Source organism: Prosopis cineraria, unplaced genomic scaffold (assembly GCF_029017545.1).
Source record: "Prosopis cineraria cultivar Desert tree isolate PC_DT_omini unplaced genomic scaffold, ASM2901754v1 PC3, whole genome shotgun sequence".
Lineage (NCBI taxonomy): Eukaryota > Viridiplantae > Streptophyta > Magnoliopsida > Fabales > Fabaceae > Prosopis > Prosopis cineraria.
In genome coordinates, this window is record NW_026555334.1 from 42,145,228 (window position 1) to 42,162,547 (window position 17,320).

At 35.3% G+C, this 17,320-nt stretch overlaps 3 protein-coding genes across 3 annotated transcripts; 1 reads left to right on the plus strand and 2 right to left on the minus strand.

Annotated features, from left to right (window-relative positions):
* The first annotated feature begins 3,388 nt into the window (after positions 1–3,388).
* LOC129306967 (protein MODIFIER OF SNC1 11) lies at positions 3,389–7,021 on the plus strand. Its single transcript, XM_054947799.1, has 6 exons — positions 3,389–3,865; positions 4,782–4,859; positions 5,004–5,132; positions 5,244–5,304; positions 5,401–5,474; positions 5,593–7,021. Exons 1-5 carry the CDS (start codon positions 3,534–3,536, stop codon positions 5,437–5,439), a joined length of 639 nt encoding a protein of 212 aa, XP_054803774.1. The 5' UTR covers positions 3,389–3,533; the 3' UTR covers positions 5,440–5,474; positions 5,593–7,021.
* A 3,363-nt stretch (positions 7,022–10,384) lies between these two features.
* Positions 10,385–12,592, minus strand: LOC129305143 (probable protein phosphatase 2C 38). The gene is made up of 4 exons (XM_054945095.1): positions 11,576–12,592; positions 11,130–11,497; positions 10,801–11,037; positions 10,385–10,702 (listed from the first exon to the last, which is right to left on the minus strand). Exons 1-4 carry the CDS (start codon positions 11,871–11,873, stop codon positions 10,484–10,486), a joined length of 1,122 nt encoding a protein of 373 aa, XP_054801070.1. The 5' UTR covers positions 11,874–12,592; the 3' UTR covers positions 10,385–10,483.
* A 1,972-nt stretch (positions 12,593–14,564) lies between these two features.
* Positions 14,565–16,624, minus strand: LOC129307236 (uncharacterized). The gene is made up of 6 exons (XM_054948132.1): positions 16,548–16,624; positions 16,284–16,422; positions 16,074–16,194; positions 15,554–15,953; positions 15,385–15,447; positions 14,565–15,311 (listed from the first exon to the last, which is right to left on the minus strand). Exons 4-6 carry the CDS (start codon positions 15,700–15,702, stop codon positions 15,074–15,076), a joined length of 450 nt encoding a protein of 149 aa, XP_054804107.1. The 5' UTR covers positions 15,703–15,953; positions 16,074–16,194; positions 16,284–16,422; positions 16,548–16,624; the 3' UTR covers positions 14,565–15,073.
* Positions 16,625–17,320: the final 696 nt, after the last annotated feature.

The window sequence follows — 17,320 nt, forward strand, 5'->3', positions numbered from 1 at the left end:
CAACACTGTTCATAAGGAGGGTTTTAATGGAACAAATTTAGGTGATATATTGATGATTCTAATGCAAGGATGAATCTAGAATTCATCACATGGGGGCCAAAATTGAAATCTTTTCTAAATGTGAGGGGTCATAACTAAAATTTTGTTTAAACGTAAAAAGCGAATAATAATTTTTACATTTTTTATAAAATAAAATAATATTTATTTTTTAAAAAATTTAGGGTGTGGGGGACCACAACCTTTACTGGCCCCCCTTAAATTCGTCACTGTTCCTATGGATTAGGAGCTTGTAGTGTACTTTTCTCTAATACTACTTATAATGTCTCAATTTTTAACTTTATTTTTTTAATTATTAATTTCTTTATTAAATAAAAGATGTTTTAATTTTAATATTTGAAGTCCTAAAATGATAAATATTTATATTTTTTATGATTTTTCTAAAATAAACGGGTGTAATTGTAATATTTTTCTTTAAAAAATTATAAAAAAATATAAATATTATCATTTTAGAACATCAAAATATTAAAATATTTCTTATTTTATATAAAAGCTAATGATTCAAAAAAATGAGAAATGAAATTGAAAAGTTAGATCATTATAAGGAGCATAAAGGAATGACAAATTAGAGGCCCTAACCTAATTAGAACCCAAGTTAACAATAATAGAGAAATGTTGTCTAAAGCAGCACCTACAAACAAATAAAAAATACAAATATTAAACAATAGCCATTCACCTTTGATTTTAAAGAATGACCCATGAAGAAAAGCATGAGCATCAGCCACAGAAACAACTATTATGATCAAAAAATCAAAAGCAAAGAGCAAGAAAGAGTTTTAACTGAGTCAAAAACCCTTGATTGATAATTGAAAGAGAGTTTCTGTTTTACTACTCGAGAAACAAGAAGAGGTGCACCTTGCAAGGAGCAGGCCCATGTTGCTCCTTGTCAATTATGAAGTGGTAAAGTTTCTTGAATAAACATATAAATTTAGTTGTGAACTATTTTATGAGAAATTCTAGGTATCAAAAATACTATATAATGATGCAAAATAACTCATCAATTATAAAAAACAGAGTGTCCAGTAGCTTCCATTAATTTGCTCCTCAAGGTTATTTGAAGAGAGAGGAGAATGTTACTTTTGCAAACTCTCCATTCTTTGTCTCCTTCGAGATTAATCCACAGTTGTCCCTAACCCCACCAAGTTCCTCATTCCAAGCCTTCTTTCAACCCCACTTCCTACGAACTTCTTTTTCCATAACTTCATTCTAAATAATGTTGAACCCGAGTGCATTCATCCATACCTCATCAAACCCTCCATCTCTCCCTTACCCATCTCGATCTTCCATAATTTACTTCTGTATCCCAACTTTTCATTGTCAGTCTTCCGTCTGCCTTAGAGAAATTTGTTCAACATGATCATTCATCGTGAAGAATGTCATTTCCAAGTCTCAGATATAAGAACCTCTTGCCCAGCAATGAAAAGCTCAACGCAAGGCCACCAACAATCAGAATGGAAGCTATTGAATTGCTTGTATCTGAGAGCTTCATTGGTGTTGTCATCACTGTTGTTGCGTTCTGAGAGATCGTAGGCTCACGTGCGTGTGTCACAGTACACAGTGACTCTTCCTCCTTATTAGCTTTAATGGCGTGGGAAATTACTTGAAATGCTCTTTACACTACCCGGTAATTATATGAAATCCTTTAACCTTTCTATGCTTTACCAATTGTTCGTAGATAAAATCCAAGCGTGATGGCCGATAATGGTAATCTCGTGATTGGATGTTAGTGAACTGTTGGTGCTTGTAATGGGGTTTTTTGTTCTTGGGATAGCTTTGATTGCTTGGTGTCAGCTTGCTTATTTTTCCAGTGTTATCAATTGGCTTGTTTTCATTTCCAATGTGTGAAGGCGTTGAGATATGGGACAAGATGAGAGAAAACATGAAGCATGATGAAGAACCGAAATAATGAAACCTAGACAAGATGGGATTTGGAGAGAGGGAGAAGGTACTATCACATATGAAATTCAAGTAGGCCCCATAAAGAGAATAAATGCTAGTTTGGTCAAAATTAACTCTTAGTGCAAGGCGATTCGTTTCAATAGCTAATGATTTATTTTATATCATCTTATATTATAGAATATTAAATATTTTTTAAAAAATAATTTATGATTAAATTTGAACTTCTATCTAATTTTTTTTGAAGCTTAAGTCAGTAATTTTTTTGTGTGCCACAAGGTCGATAAAGTTAAATTATGGTCAATTTCATCATAAAATATAAGCAATTATATTATCCATAATCCATGAATTACAAATAATATGAATTTTTAAACTTTATATATTTGTTTATCAATATTTCTATATATTTTATTAAATTTTGTGCAATTCCATTGTATTTTTAAATTATTTGTTATATATTTTAATAAATTTTATAAACATTAGATTAAAAATAAGGGCAAATCTTATGTATTTAAGATTATATCCTTAATATACTTTCTTTCAATAAATTGTTGCCACCTAGATAATTTTTCTAGCTCAATGAATATCCGGATAACAGAATTTTCTATTGAGCTTTCAAAAATGAAAAAAAAAAAAAACCTAATTTTTGTCTGCGATAGGAGCAAGATGGCCAGAAGCGAGGGATCAATCAACTATAGCTGCCCCTAACTTCTCTTCACTCAAGGCACACTCTAACGATTCATGAAATGGATGACGGAAGCCAACGTGAATGTTTTTATCATTATATGAGTGGAAAGACAGGGAGAAAAGCGTTGATTTGCTTTGCTTTGTTCCAGGGATGCACACACACACACACACACACACACAAACCAAAGCCCTCACTTGTTCCTTCTCTTCTTTCTTGTTTTGCTGTAAGAGCACCTCATGGCAACAATAGGAGAGTGTCAAAAATATCAGCGAATACAGGGATTAATTGGGACAAAAATTAGATTTATTTATTTTCTTTCAATTTTTAAAAGCTAAATATGGACGACTTGTTAAGAAGAATTAATTAGTGAGCTGGAAAGATCATTCAAGGTAGCAGCAATTCATTGGAGGAAAATATATTAAAGATATATTTTCATGTATAGTACTCTCACATTTAAAAATATAAGACATTTTTTGAGGAATTATATGTTTAAAAATGTAAGGTATTTTTAGTCTTTTGAGATGTAATAATTATTTTTTTTAAGTGATTATATTGATAATGACTATATTTATTATAGGATATTTAATAAGAATAAATATAAAAAATAAGATTAATTTAAAAATAAATAATTATTTTATAAGATAAAATTTAATTAAAAATATTTATATTTTTAAATAAAATAAGTGTAAGTTTTGTCCAAGAATAAATACATGTCCTACCCAAATCAGCATGGCAAATAGGCAAATACTGAATCAGGTAGAGCCGATTTGATTTGCAGGTCTAATTGTTGCGGGAATCCTCACTCGGCCCAATTGCCTTTGCTTCTGGAGTGCTCCCTTCTCACGCGGTCTGCGATTCTCTGCGCGCTTCCCCGCTCCGATCTCCCAACCCAATGGCGACCAACACGGAGAAGCCGACTCTCGACAATCTTCCCGAAGATAACCCTAAGAAAACCCTAGATCTCGCTCAACCCCCTTCCACCACACCTGACCCCGATCCTTCTCAAGATTCGACCAATGCGTCTTCTATAACCCCTCCTTCGTCTCTTCAACCTCAGCCTTCCACCACCGACGCCTCTCTGAAGGGGGCTGCTGAATTGAACCCTCCTGTTGCTGAAAAGGATGCGCCGGTTTCCGATATCCAGAAGAAGATTCGCCGAGCTGAGCGGTTCGGGATTTCTGTGCAGTTGTCTGAGCAAGAGAAGCGCAATTCCCGAGCGGAAAGGTAGTGTTGTGTATATATATTCTCGTGTAGCCCTTTTCTTTTCGAGGTGCATGCAGGGCGCGAAGTAGTTGCGTGCTTGAACTCCATGTTTTTCACTGGATCTCTGGGAAAGATACAATATTTTGTTCTTACAGTGGTACTTGTTTCACTCCGTCGAATTTATTTCGAGGGTTTTGGACCCGAAGATCCAATAAACATTTCTTTTTGGTGTATGTGCGTTCATTTCTTTTTCATAGAATACATTCCTTAAGTGGTTGGCCACTACATTTGTTTGAAAGGTTTTACATATTACTTTTTTCTGATGCAGTTATCTGAATTTCATCTCTACGGCAATCATATAATGCAATGCTTTTTAATTATTTTGTGGTTATTTGTTGTATGTGTCAAGATACGTTACTTTATTATAGGAATTGAGCACCAATGGAAGATTAATAGCGGAATTGCTTCACTAACCCCCCTTTAAAATAAATCATGGAAATCTCCGATGTAAAGATCTTTTTCAGGTCCTAGATTATCTTGCAATCTCATTGGCGAGTATGAATATATTATATATATAATTTTTAATTCTTCCTCATCAGCTCATTGTGTATAAGCTTTTCCTACATCAATTCGTGTTGGGGCGCTGGGTATATCATGATAAAAAATGCTAAGCCGGAGGTACTTCGTTAGCTGACTAATGATGGAGTAGTGTGCGTCGAAATTTGCTATTCGTAGGTAGAGTAATTGGAGAGCTTTTAGGGTAAAAGTTTCTAGTGTGTTGGATGCTGATGAAGTTGAGTGCTTTGCTGCTTGGAATTATCTTAACCTTTCTTTTCAAGGAATATTACTTTTCTATACCAAACTCAATGGATGGATACCCTGTAGCATTTATCGGCTATATGTGTTTCTTATCAAGAGAAAACAACACTTCTTGTAGGTTTGGCACTGGGCCCACATTACAAGCACCAGAGACATCAAAATCCGATGAGTTGAAGAGAAAAGCCAGAGCAGAGAGGTTTTTCCCATTCTCACGTGGCTTAAGTGAATCGGCTGAATGTTTTTTATTTAGTATTCCATATCTTTGTTCTATTCTCACGGCTTCACATTGGGGAGTCTTTTTAATCATGATATAACAATAGTGTTATTTATCTCTTAACAGGTTTGGGATGCCTTCTCCACCTACGGCTGCTGACGAGGAGGCAAAGAAGAAAGCTAGGCTTGCTAGGTTTGCACCAGTTTGCAAGACTGATCCCTTGGAGGAAGATAAAAGGAAGGCAAGAGCACTCAGGTGCATATCATATTTAATTTTACCCATAACATAGGGGAAGTGTCTGTTGCAACATATAAAGAATTGAGTGTGCGGGCCAACTTTTTACTCCTTCATGACCTTTGCTATTAGGTTTTCAAATCCTCCGTCAAGTTCTTTACCCCAAGTTAATGGCACGGGAAACATTGAGACAGTAAGGCCCTTTTGTCTATTTTCTAAAGTGATAGAAGGAAAAAATGATGCAGGGTTTTTCCATTTGCCTTATTTTATTTTTTTGGCTTTAAACTAGAAGGCAGCTGTTGCTGGCAAAGCAGGAGGCGGGGCATGACTGGTAGCTTATTTCATTACTAGTTGAATTATATTGTAAGTTACTGTTTAGCTAGCTATTGTTCTAAACAAATTAATGGACTTCTACTCTTGTTACTTACCCCATTGGTGAATCCGACATTATGCTTGACTTTTCACTTGAACGTTTTTGCAGGTCTAGTTTTTGAAGCTAAAGATTCCCCTAGTGGCCTTCATACCGTGTGTACTTGTTGACATACTAATCCCTGGATGCAGCTACTTCTACTTCCTCTAAGACATTGCCGAGTTTAAGTAACTGAAAAAGATTTCTTGTGGTGTCAGTTTACTGGGTGACACCATGGGGTAATCAACGGATATCTTCAAATTGTTTGCTTATCTTAAAACCTGCCCAGCTCAGAATTTTGGAATCTACAGCCTAGAAAAGTTTTCATCTTTATTTGAGCACATAGATTAAGCTCTTGCCTTTTGCATGAAAGAAGCTTCTTTGGTCCCTTCACCCCTCCCCATCATTGCTAGGAAGTCAGTATCCCTTATATGCTGCTTGTCAAATGGCCATAATCATTGTGCTAAATGGCAATACCAGGTTGATTATGCTATTGCAGGATGCATTGTGATGCTAGTCTAGAAGTCCACTGATATCAAAATAAGTTTAAGTTGCATCATTTGTCCCTTTTTTTTTTGGGGGGGGTGATAGTGAAGATGGTAAGCCCATAAATAGCAGCGGATATGATGAACTCTTTTCTGCTTAATTCTTAGAGTTGACATCATTTCATTGTCAATACTGGTAATGCTGGTTCTCTTTCAAAAATGAATGAAAAGTTTGATGTTACGTTAATGAAAGATAAAAACCTGACATGATATTAAAAATGGCTATATTTTGGCATTTTTGACAGATTTCTTTCTCTCTCCTCTTCCCTTGTCCATTTCTGACTTGATGTTCACTAGGAATTGTGATGTCCTATGCTATGGTGCAATCTCCTATGGCTTTTTTCTTTTTTTTTTAAATCTTGTTTGAGAGTAGTGACTAAAGCACATTTACTTGGTTGTATAGCGCTAGTAAAGTGGTGTGATGGACTATGTTATGGTGCTTTGAAAAAAGTTCAATAGCTTTTGGCCTAGAGTTAGTGGTTTACATCACTGGTTTAGCACAGATAGTAGTTCATGGTCCTGACACTGTTTTCTGGCCTTCATTGGAGAAAAACAAGGTTGAAAATGATTAAGCTGAATTTGACAAATGAAAACTTGGTATGGTTAAATTCTGCGGATGTTTTCTTCTAGAATCTGAAATTGAGGTTATTTTGAGGCTGTAGATTCCAATTTTTTGATCTTTGCAGCATTTTGTTACAAGTAAACTCTTTGAAGGTGCCACTTAGTATTCGCAGTTGCCAACTTTAGATTTGTACATTCAGCTAGATAGGACGGAAGATTGGGGGTGTCTTATTCCTTCTTCTGTCGTCATCTTTTGTAACATATTTTTCTAGTTTTTCGTTTGGTAGAAATTCTGGAAGTATCTTGTGTCTGGGGGTTATTTGTGTTGCTAGTTAGCAATGATGAATAAAAGGACCGAGAATTCTTGTTGGGGAATCATAAATTTTTTGTTCTAATCGTAATTGCAAAATTTGTGCATCTATGCCAGCTTTTAGCCGTGAAACAAAAGCTTTGGCTAGCACTTGTTTGTTTTTAACGTTGCAGTTGTAATTCGTTGTCATTTGAGACGAGACGTGAATGTTTCCTGTGATGGTGGAACCAGACAGATTCGAGAATGCGATCGATCCTTTTGAGATGGAGTATGGTTGCGACTGATGTGAGTTTTGAGAAGGGTTATTGCTTATTGCTTATCGTTGTTGGGTGCAGTCAATATTTATGCAACTGGCTTGGTTTGCCTTGCTAAGTTGCTATTCGGGAAGAGGTATTTTCATGAACCGCGTGCTATTTGTTATACTGTTATGCGATAGAGCCGCTGAAACAAGAGGATATAGCGAGTAGCGAGTAGCGAGTAGCGAGTAGCGATCACTGATCAACAAATTAAAAAGGTTGTGTCAGCCTAGATAACCTCTTCCCTAGGTTTTTAGATTTTTCAGCACCCAGCTCCAATATCAAAACTCTTCTACGCTGTCAAATTATATTATAAAAGTTTAGGTCACATTTAGTTATTAGGAAAAATAGAATGAAATTAATTGAAGAAATTAAGATAAAAATAAATTAATTTACTTTTTTTATGAGAAGTGTGAAAAAATTTATTAATATTTATTATAAATGTGGGAATTATTGTATTCTTTAAAAATTTTATAAATCATAATTTTTAATTGTTTGAATTAAATTATTTCTCCTTCTTTATGAATGTGTTCACTTGTTTTTTTTTATTATCTTATTTTTATTTTTTTTATCAACTCATTTTATTCCTTTCTTGTAAGCAAACATGATCTTAGTGTATTTTAAATAGTTTGGCTTATTATGAATTTTACTATATATTGATATTTATTTGTTTTAATGAATGCTACGCAAAACGTATTTTAATCTTGTAAATTGAAATTAGATGTGATATTTACTATGTATCACAATTAGTTTAAATTAAGTCATTATTCATATTATATGTTATGGTTTTATAAATTACGCACTTGACATAAACTTCTAAGTATAACGTTACATATAGTAATTATATTTTATTAATTTTTTTGGTGGATAATATTTTGAAGTTACACGCACATTAATTTGGCATTCCAAGCGTTAAACTAGTTATAAATTTTTTATTTACTTCAGTTCATTTCCATATGAATGATCCTAGACAAAATAAATAAATGCTTTCTGTGTTTTATTTTTTTAATTGAGTCACCTATTAATTTTTTTTTTTGGGGTAAGTTCTCTCTCTCTTTTCCATTGAATGTTAGAAATAAAATGTATTATTAAAATATATATGTTTAATATGAGTAAAATTAAAAATTTATTAAATTTTTTAAATAGAGTTAATAAAATTTAAAATTTTTTATCAAGTGAAATATGTTGGAGGTAATTTATAGATAAGATAGTTAGTCTTTATTTCTTTCTCCACCCATAAAGACTAGTGGCTTGTTTGGTACGATTGAATTGGAGGGAAGGAACTAGGAAGTGAAAGTGAAAACTGAAATTTGTGTCTGGTAAGCATGGAAGTGACTTGTTTATGGAACTAGGTGGAACTGGATTAATTCTCATGGAACTGACCATGCCTTTGTTTATGAAATTTGAGACACTTCTGTCCCTTCATTCTTTCAACCTAACCCTTTGCCTTCAACCATCGATATCCCTTCCTTCCCTTCCTTTTGCCTGACCGACATCATCTCAGGCCTCCTTCCATCATCAGTGTTCTCTTGTCGTTCTCTTTCCGTGGCCGGCGCCATCGGTGAGAGTGGCAGTGCAGAAGCCGGAAACAATGGTTGTGCAGAAATCCCCTCTCACCACTCTCAAAACTTTCCGTCTCCGAGGATGCGAGCGTCGATTTTGTTCAACGAGAGTGAAGAAAATAGAGTGGGGAAGTAGGGAGCAACAACGACGGAGATCGGAGTAATGGGGGTAGTGAAGAAGGCGGGCTTGAGGGCGACGGCAGACAAGGAAAACTTCAGAGTGAAGCATTGACGATGAGGAACAATGAGCAGGAGAGGTTTGGATTGATACATATATAGGTTGCCACTGGTGTTTTTTACAGATCTGTATCTCTGGAATTTTTTTTTTTTTGTTTTTTGGTGTGATTGCTGAGGAACAATTGAGTTTATGTTTTTTCGTTGTATTTTTCTGCTGGTTCATGCTCTTCAATGAATGTGGAAAGTTCATGTATTTTTCTGAAATCTGGTTCATGAGGAAGTTCATGTTTGTTGGGTGTTCCATGATTTCCGTAGTTTAGGGCTTGGTGCAGTGATGGTTGTGAAGGTGGAGACCCCTTTTTTTTAATTTGATGGGTATAATAGTCATTCGAAAATATAAATATATTTTTTAAATAAAATTTTTATCTCAAGTGTATGTCAAATATATTTTTAAATTTTACTTTTATCCCTGCTTTCATTTTCATTAAATCATTTTCCTATCCCAAATAGGACATAGATATTTAGTAATTTAAGAGTGTTCAAAATCAATTCAAATTGATCACACTAAATCAAATGAATTTGAATTGATTAAAATTGATTGTAAATGAAGTTTAGTTTGATTTTTTTAATTGATTTGGTTTTGTTCAGAATTTTGCTTCTAAAAATTTAAACTAAACCAAATTAAATCTTATTATATTTATTATATATTTTTTTATAAATTTATCAGAGTTTTTTTCCTTTACCAAGCTTAATTATTTGTAAATTATTAATAAAAATAAGTTATAATTAACTAAATGTTATTTATAATTGTTTGAGATAATTTTATAATCAAGTGTTTTAAAAATAATATATTAATTTTTAATAGTTGAATATGTTAATTAATTATTAAAAAATTCTTTTATGTTCAAGATATTTTTTTATGAAAATAATAATTAATAGTTAAAAATTATCAATAAATATAAATATATATTGATGATTATAAAAAATATTTTATTAAAAATGTTTAAATTTGATCAAAACCTAAATCAAACCAAATAAATTAGAGAAAAAGCTAAATAAGACTATAATGAACTGATTGATTCGGTTCAACCGAACCTGTGAACGCCATTATTTGGCATGATCTCTCTGAAGTGAATGAAATGAATGCTTTAAAACGATAAGAGGGAAACTGTTAAGATTAGACACACATACTGTGTATTGCATGAAATGAGTTGCATTAGTTCTTGGCATATGACTAATTTTATCGATTTTATATTGCGAGAGAGAGTGGGGAGCGCAAAATCTGCTCTGATTATACACTTCATGGGTGGTGATTAACGTGTGTATGCGTGACCAAGTTTTTAACATTTCATTGCTATTACATAACTTGGGTCATCGATAAACCCCCCCCCCCCTGGGTAGTTTAGCTTGAAATAGATGCTGCACTTGTGGGAGTGCGATGCGAAAGGAAACAATCTATATATCTGCTTTGTACAACAATTCTCAAACAGCGATTGAAGGGGATCATTTGGGCTATGGATTGGCGGGCCAACCTGCTCTGATTGAAAGAGGAGAACCCCAGGGAGAATTATTTTCAATGAGTTTGGGGTTTAGAAATACAACTACTACTGTTATGTCATCATGGAAGTGCCTCCTCACCCCTGCTTCTATCTTTTCCAGGTCCGCCAGTCTCATCTCTCTCTTCTTTGCTGCTTCTCTCATCGCTGCTTTCACCAGCCTCCTCGCTATTCCCTGTTCCATCAACACACCTCTCACTGTTCATTCCAAGCACAAGCTCTGAAACACACACACACACAAAAAAACATGATCCACTACATTTGGAAGCTTACATTACGTGGGTAATTGCTGACTATGTTAACAGCTTCTTGATTGCTAAGGTGTTCCCACAAACCGTCTGAAGCAAATATGAGAAACTGATGGTCAGGATGGAGTTTCTGCGTTGATATTGACGGCTCACAGCTAAGAATAGGCTTGAAGAATGGTTCGGCCAATCTAAACCTCAACGGCAGAGGCTCTCTGTTAAATTCTGCCTTTTTCAGATATGCATCGCCTATGGATCTCGAAACCTGCAAAAACACAAGCTTTTGTAGTTAAACAGGGTATTTGAACACCGTTGGTTCTAGGCCGTCCAAAAGCTGATATTGTTTTCTTGCTGTACCTGGATGAGGCCTTTGACGCGCCAAACTTGGTGTTTGAGCACCACGATTTGTGGATCAAAGGGGTGCTTTGATCGAACTTCATCTCTCACCATTTCTATGTTAACATTGTGTTCTGCAGATAACTGAATAGCTGCTACTTCTCTTGTAGCCCTCTCCATTCTTCCTAGCACCACTCGAGAGTCTCCGGAGTTTGCAATATATAGCATCCCATTGCAGATTATCCCCACTAAACAACACGTCCCTGTGGATGCAATCTCTGGCTTGCTCATCCACTTTCTCTTCACCATGGACAGAAATCCTTCTTCTGTTGCACAATATGCCCTCTTTATGACATTCTCGGACACACCTCCTTCTTCACCTGCGAGTCCTGGATCACACGGCAAAATAAGTACTAACTAGAAATGTCAAAAACCAGATTAGTGTAATGATGAAGGTAAGAGCTTACTCTTGAGATTGGAGAAGAGATTGTCGGTGACGAACTGGGAGGCCTCGTATCCACCATGACCGTCGTAAACACCTATGAAGGTTCCTTGAGAACCCATATTGTTATCAATATTTGAAGTGAAGGGTCCAGATTCAAGCTGACTTCGATCCTCCAATGAACCGTTGGCCTGAACTACAGCCATTGAGAAATCCCCATACACATGGTTGCCCAAATCCTTATGCCATAACAACCCGTCAACCTTCCCGCTCCCTTCTCCATCTTCACCTTCCACAGATGGTTTCCAGCATGATTTAACCATTTCTCCTGGCAATTCGTCAATCTAAGAAAATGTTTATCTTTTTTTCCTTTGCATTTATATCACCCAAAGACACGATCTCAGACCAGGGAGCTATATACCCATCAGAAATGAACAAATGGGTATGGACTGAACTTGGTGAGATTTACATAGTTAGCATGCAAGTACAAAGAATATCGATATGGAGTGGTGATACTCCATCGCGTGTACCTTGGATCTGAGCTGGATGGGTTAACTGGGTAAGAGGGTGTGGGATATGTGAGGAACAGAGATAGCTGTAAGAGAACACGAAGATTCAATATGGCAGAGATGGTCGAAGATCTGAGGGATCAAAGGGAGCAATGGGATAGGAGAAGTGTGTGGATGTTCTTGACAGATGATGTTCCTCTTCAGAGGAGTGTCAGAAAGAGAGATCCAAGTTGAGGAAATGGAGAGAGATTTCAACTACAGAGTCTGACACTGTTATCCTTGTCCGTTGTCCCTTATGAATGATTTCGATGCTCGTGTGGCCAAGTGGGTTTCTGCGAGTCTTCCATTCCTTTGCCGAGATTTTCAGTTCCATCACCTTTTAAAGCGGCCGTCCTTTGTTTTAGGGAACTCTTTTCTGGGTTTACGTCATATTTTTCTTGGCTTACCTTTCGCGATCATTCACAGTTTGTGACAGGCAGGTTTTCACACACTATTATCGTTGCTACATATATTCATCTTATAGCCATACAAATTCTATTAACATTTCTCTCCATGTCGACTTTAATTATTGAGAAGCAACTTCTATGTAGGTTTGATTCCAGAGGAAATAATAAATATATTATATGCAAATATCTATATTAAAATAAATTATACAATTTCAATGAATTGTGACCGGGCCTTTTTTTTCCCTCTTAGTTTCACTTTATCGATTCTTAATCATCTTACTGTTTTGCGGAAACAAATGTAGGGGCCTAACAGATCGTAAAGTCAAAAAAGCATTAGTCACGTTTTTGTTTTCACTTTTGTACCTAAAAAAAATTAACAAGATGAAAGCCGAAAAGGAAACAAAGCAATGGCAAGGAAGCATGTTAGAAACGCCATGGAAACTCCACCCCTGAACTGTAGAACTGTAGTTATGTGAAGAGGGATCTGGCAGGATTATGCAGCACTGGCTCACCAATCTTGCCATATCAGTCAATTGTGAATTGAGATTAAGATTTGCTTAGGAGATGAAAATGAAGCCATCGCCTTTGTGAATAGATGTGTGTTGTAGCGGGTGTAATAAACTGGAGCTTTCTGATGGCGAAGGGTCACGAGGGTGAGAAAGATTTGAGGCTACGCAGACACAAAAACATGTGGTACACGTATCCACACACCTTCTTGGAAATTGCAATAATTCATGAATTCTCTAATATTAAGACACCAACATGGTTTTCTGATTCCTTTTCCAACGTCGCAAACTTAGTTTTCTCTCATCCATTTCTGAATTATGTTGCCGTTTTTCTAGCATTTATTTGGGGAATTGTTCGGCTCACTTGTCCCCTCCAATTCCACCTCACTTCAACAACACGTACCAAAATTGAACTACAATTCGATCAAGTTAAGGCTGTTATGAGTTGTGTTGCACATTCAGTTTCGTCATTTTGTGTGTTTTTTTTAACTAACACGCACGCACGCACGCACGCACATATAATTAAGCTGGAAACTCAAGTCAAGAGTGACAACTACACAGATGCGCTTACATTCAAAAATGCTTTGCATGCACTTGAATCAGAGGAGATCATGAGGAGAACAGTAGTGAACCTTGTTTCAGATACTTAAAATAGAGCAGTTTAAGTGTTTAATAGAGAATTTATACACTTGCTTGAAAGACTGAAGCTTTTGATTAATCATTTAAAAATTAAAGCCTAATTTGATGCAGTTTTATATTTTATATTACTATTGATCTTCTAATATGACCACTCATTTTAAAAATATGAAAGTATATTTTTGGTCATCTAGTTTTATATAAGATTTCAATTTAATTTTTAAATTTTGTAAAGTATTTTTTTAGTTTTTTAACCCTAACATTATTAATTTTAAATGATTATTTTTTACATCAATTATTATTATTTTAAAAAAATTAAACTCAATATTATATGAAAATATTTTATTAATATTTAAAAGTTTAATGTAAAAATTTGTTAGAATAAAACTAATAGTATTAAATTAAAGGACTAAAAAAATACTTTATAAAATTAAAGGATTAAAATAAAATATTAAAGAAATATTCTTTAACCATTTATAAAACAAAACCTAATGTTGTAGTTGTTTGTTCTGTTTTTCTTTTTCTTTTTGTTTTTTTTGGGCGGGGTGGCGGACTAGGCTTCACCGTTAGAGAAGGAACCATTATTGTGTAGCCCTGAAATGCGTTAACACAGAACCTTCTAGTTGGACCCTCCGATTCTTTCAAGTCTCGGCTTTCCAATCTAAAACAAAAAAATTGGACTCTCTAATCTTCTTTTACTTTCAACGATGAAAAAAAAAACAGAGCACACTCTTTCTGACTGCCATAAAGGAAAAGATCCAAACCTATTGGTCAAAAAATTAGCGAGTAATCAAGTATTTTACATTATTTTGACATATCACTAATGTTCATTGTTGCTCCTACATGTCCACCGATGATTTCGGGTTCAAATTAGTAACTTCGTTGTCCTTTGACAAGACATCAGGTGATGCACAATATAACCAAAGGCGCAGAAAAATGCATTTCCCCAGATCAGGCCTGCCTGACACTTGTAAGATTACATTGTACAAATTAAACTCGCCATGAAACTAAAAAAAATCATGTGGCCGAGTACTTATAAGCACCAAGTGTAATGGACTAATGGTGGCAAAAGTCACAAGAATCAAGGGACCTTATTCCACAACTCAAACTCTTTCTGTCAGGGAAAAAAAAAGAAAAAAGAAAAAGTGAATGGGGAAAAGCACAAGAAAAGAATATGGCCAAAAGAGAGCTCGGACCCCATGGCTCAAACCTCAGCCTGACAGCAAATCCCTACATCACATGGTTTATATGACAAGCGACACGCCAATAAAAAAAAAAAACAACTTTACCATCCAGCTAAGGCTAGTCATCTTATTATCTCTACTCTTTCTTCCTCCAGTTTCAGAGCCAACTAATCTCATTTCCAATCATACATCAACACGACTAGAAAAATGGCTTAGCATAATTACTATATCAGCGTGATGGCTTAGGTAGGGCCAACTTGAATCATATGCCTTGTTCCCATTGAGCATAGAAGTTTCTCCCTCGCGTGCCTCAATGCATCTAGAGCTTCAATTACACTTTCATGAACTGGCTTTACTTCTCTTGCCTCTTTAGTTGTTACTGGAAAATTCACTGGCACTAATGCCAGAGAGTTGTCGATGTAATCTCTGTCATCATCCTCGCACTCTGTCACTGAGGATTTTGAGCTTGAACTAGACTGCCTGAAACAAAATGCCAGTTTCAAAATTTGAAACCAAGCTTCACAGACACAAACTACTTAATTTATAATATTACCTGCATTCATCATTCTTCGAATCTTGAGAACTGAAATCTTTTGAAGATGATCTAGAGGTCGAACTTGAACACAGGACAGGGAAAAAGAATTAGCCAGCTTAAAGAAAAGAGGTTACAAGATAAGAATGTTTCAGTAAAAGCTATGACTCTGCATGTTGAAACTGGATACCTGCTATCATCATTGTTCAAATCCAGAGAATTTGAATTTTCGAGGAAAGAACAATCTGAATTTGAATCACGGGTGTAATTATCAGAAGCAGAACCATGAGAATCATGGCCTTTATCCATGGGAGCCGAGGGTTCTGAAACACTCTGCATTGCAATTTCTGACAAAGATGGGTTGGTTGTAAGAATCTTAGTTTCACTCGCCTCTGAATCTCTGGAAGCAAAGCTACCTGCGGGAGATCCGCAAAAGCTTGCAGATTTCTCCAGGGAAGATAATTGCTCCGATTCTTCTGATGTAGAGAATAACTTCAGGGACTGAAGCTTTTTATTCAGCTTTCTGAGCCTTCTCTCCGCTCTCTCTCTTAAATCGATCTCATCTCGAAGTTTCTTTCTAACTCAACCAGCTGCGCAACACCCAAAACCCCAAGAAATTATTATTTTTTAGCAGATAATAATAGATACGTGGAATAAAGTTTTGTCAGTCAAAAAGCTTCACAATGTGACTCACGAAAGTGATAGAATACCTTGTTGCCCATAGACTCTGCTTCCTCATTTGCAGCCCTAGAAGCCTGTCTCTCGGAGAGCAATCTTCCTCTGAGGCACTCGACGGTATTCAAACCCTCATCTGCCTCCATTCTCTTGCCCCTAAAATAATCCACACAACAATGTGACTCCATTTTCATGTACAACCCATTTCAGACTACTCGATGCAAAACAGAGTATAAAATACCTACCTCAGTTTAGGATCCTCCATTCCGGGATTAGCTATAGCGTGCTGATCCCCCGTGCTCTGGTCGCAGCAAGGGCTCATCTTTGTGCTTGGCACGCAAATGTTGGGACTGGGCTTAGTCGGATCAATTCAGACTTCAGAGCCTGAAATAAGAATTTCAGCTTCTCAAATTTGGAGAATCCGCGTTGAAATTAAATTAAGAAAAAAAAGACGCTATATTTGGGAATTTGAAATTGAATTTGGGCCTGGAAGTTGGAACATTACTCACAGGAAATAGCAGGTGATTTTGAAGCGGGAGCGTCAGAGTGAGGGTGAGAGTTATAAATATCCACATCTCGATAACTTCTCGTCCTTGTTACCGTCACCAGACGCAGTTTTTATATCTGCAGGCTAATTCATCATTTTGTGCTTACGTGTATTTTTTTTTTTCAAACTTTTATTGCACGTTAGTGTGTTTGTATATACTCTCCACTTTCGCCGTAATTCACTTATTAATAAAAATTTTATTTTTAAAAAAATATATATTTCTTATTTTTACTTCTAGTCTTAATTTATGATGAGTGAAAATAAGATCATAAATTCACATTAAACATAAAAATATAAATTAATAAATACAATAGATAAAATAAAATGAGAAATTTTTTTCACAAATATTAAATTATTTATACTTTCAATAAGACTACATTGAAAAAAATAGTTTATAATTTAAACAAAAGGGGTACTTTTTGTCGGTCACATGTGTCTTCCTATTATTAATAATTCAGTTCAAGGTAAAATTATATACTAAATATAAACACCTTTTTTCAATAAGCGTTTGAATCTTAATTTGTTACAATATATAAATGATTAGTCATTTTTGTTTGATTCACCTGTACTGCCATTGTGCTTTTATATGTTGAAATCAAGGAAAAGTAGGAGGAAATATTTTTATTTTTACTAATTATTTAGGGCGGGGGTGAGTTGCTCTTATGAAACTCGTAGTAGCTGAGTTACAGGTCATACATCAGTACTCGTTAATACTTAATGGTGCAGCTTTCAAAA

Excerpts from the sequence above, each read along its gene's own strand:
- LOC129305143 (XM_054945095.1), bottom strand. The coding sequence starts at position 11,873 with ATGGTTAAATCATGCTGGAAACCATCTGTGGAAGGTGAAGATGGAGAA. Across the intron at positions 11,498-11,575 it reads TCTCTTCTCCAATCTCAAGA|GACTCGCAGGTGAAGAAGGA; the intron begins GTAAGCTCTTAC and ends CGTGTGATCCAG. Across the intron at positions 11,038-11,129 it reads GCGTCAAAGGCCTCATCCAG|GTTTCGAGATCCATAGGCGA; the intron begins GTACAGCAAGAA and ends GTGTTTTTGCAG.
- LOC129306967 (XM_054947799.1), top strand. The coding sequence starts at position 3,534 with ATGGCGACCAACACGGAGAAGCCGACTCTCGACAATCTTCCCGAAGAT. Across the intron at positions 4,860-5,003 it reads AGAAAAGCCAGAGCAGAGAG|GTTTGGGATGCCTTCTCCAC; the intron begins GTTTTTCCCATT and ends ATCTCTTAACAG. Across the intron at positions 5,133-5,243 it reads AGGAAGGCAAGAGCACTCAG|GTTTTCAAATCCTCCGTCAA; the intron begins GTGCATATCATA and ends CTTTGCTATTAG.
- LOC129307236 (XM_054948132.1), bottom strand. The coding sequence starts at position 15,702 with ATGCAGAGTGTTTCAGAACCCTCGGCTCCCATGGATAAAGGCCATGAT. Across the intron at positions 15,448-15,553 it reads TTGAACAATGATGATAGCAG|TTCGACCTCTAGATCATCTT; the intron begins GTATCCAGTTTC and ends CCTGTGTTCAAG. Across the intron at positions 15,312-15,384 it reads TCGAAGAATGATGAATGCAG|GCAGTCTAGTTCAAGCTCAA; the intron begins GTAATATTATAA and ends ATTTTGTTTCAG.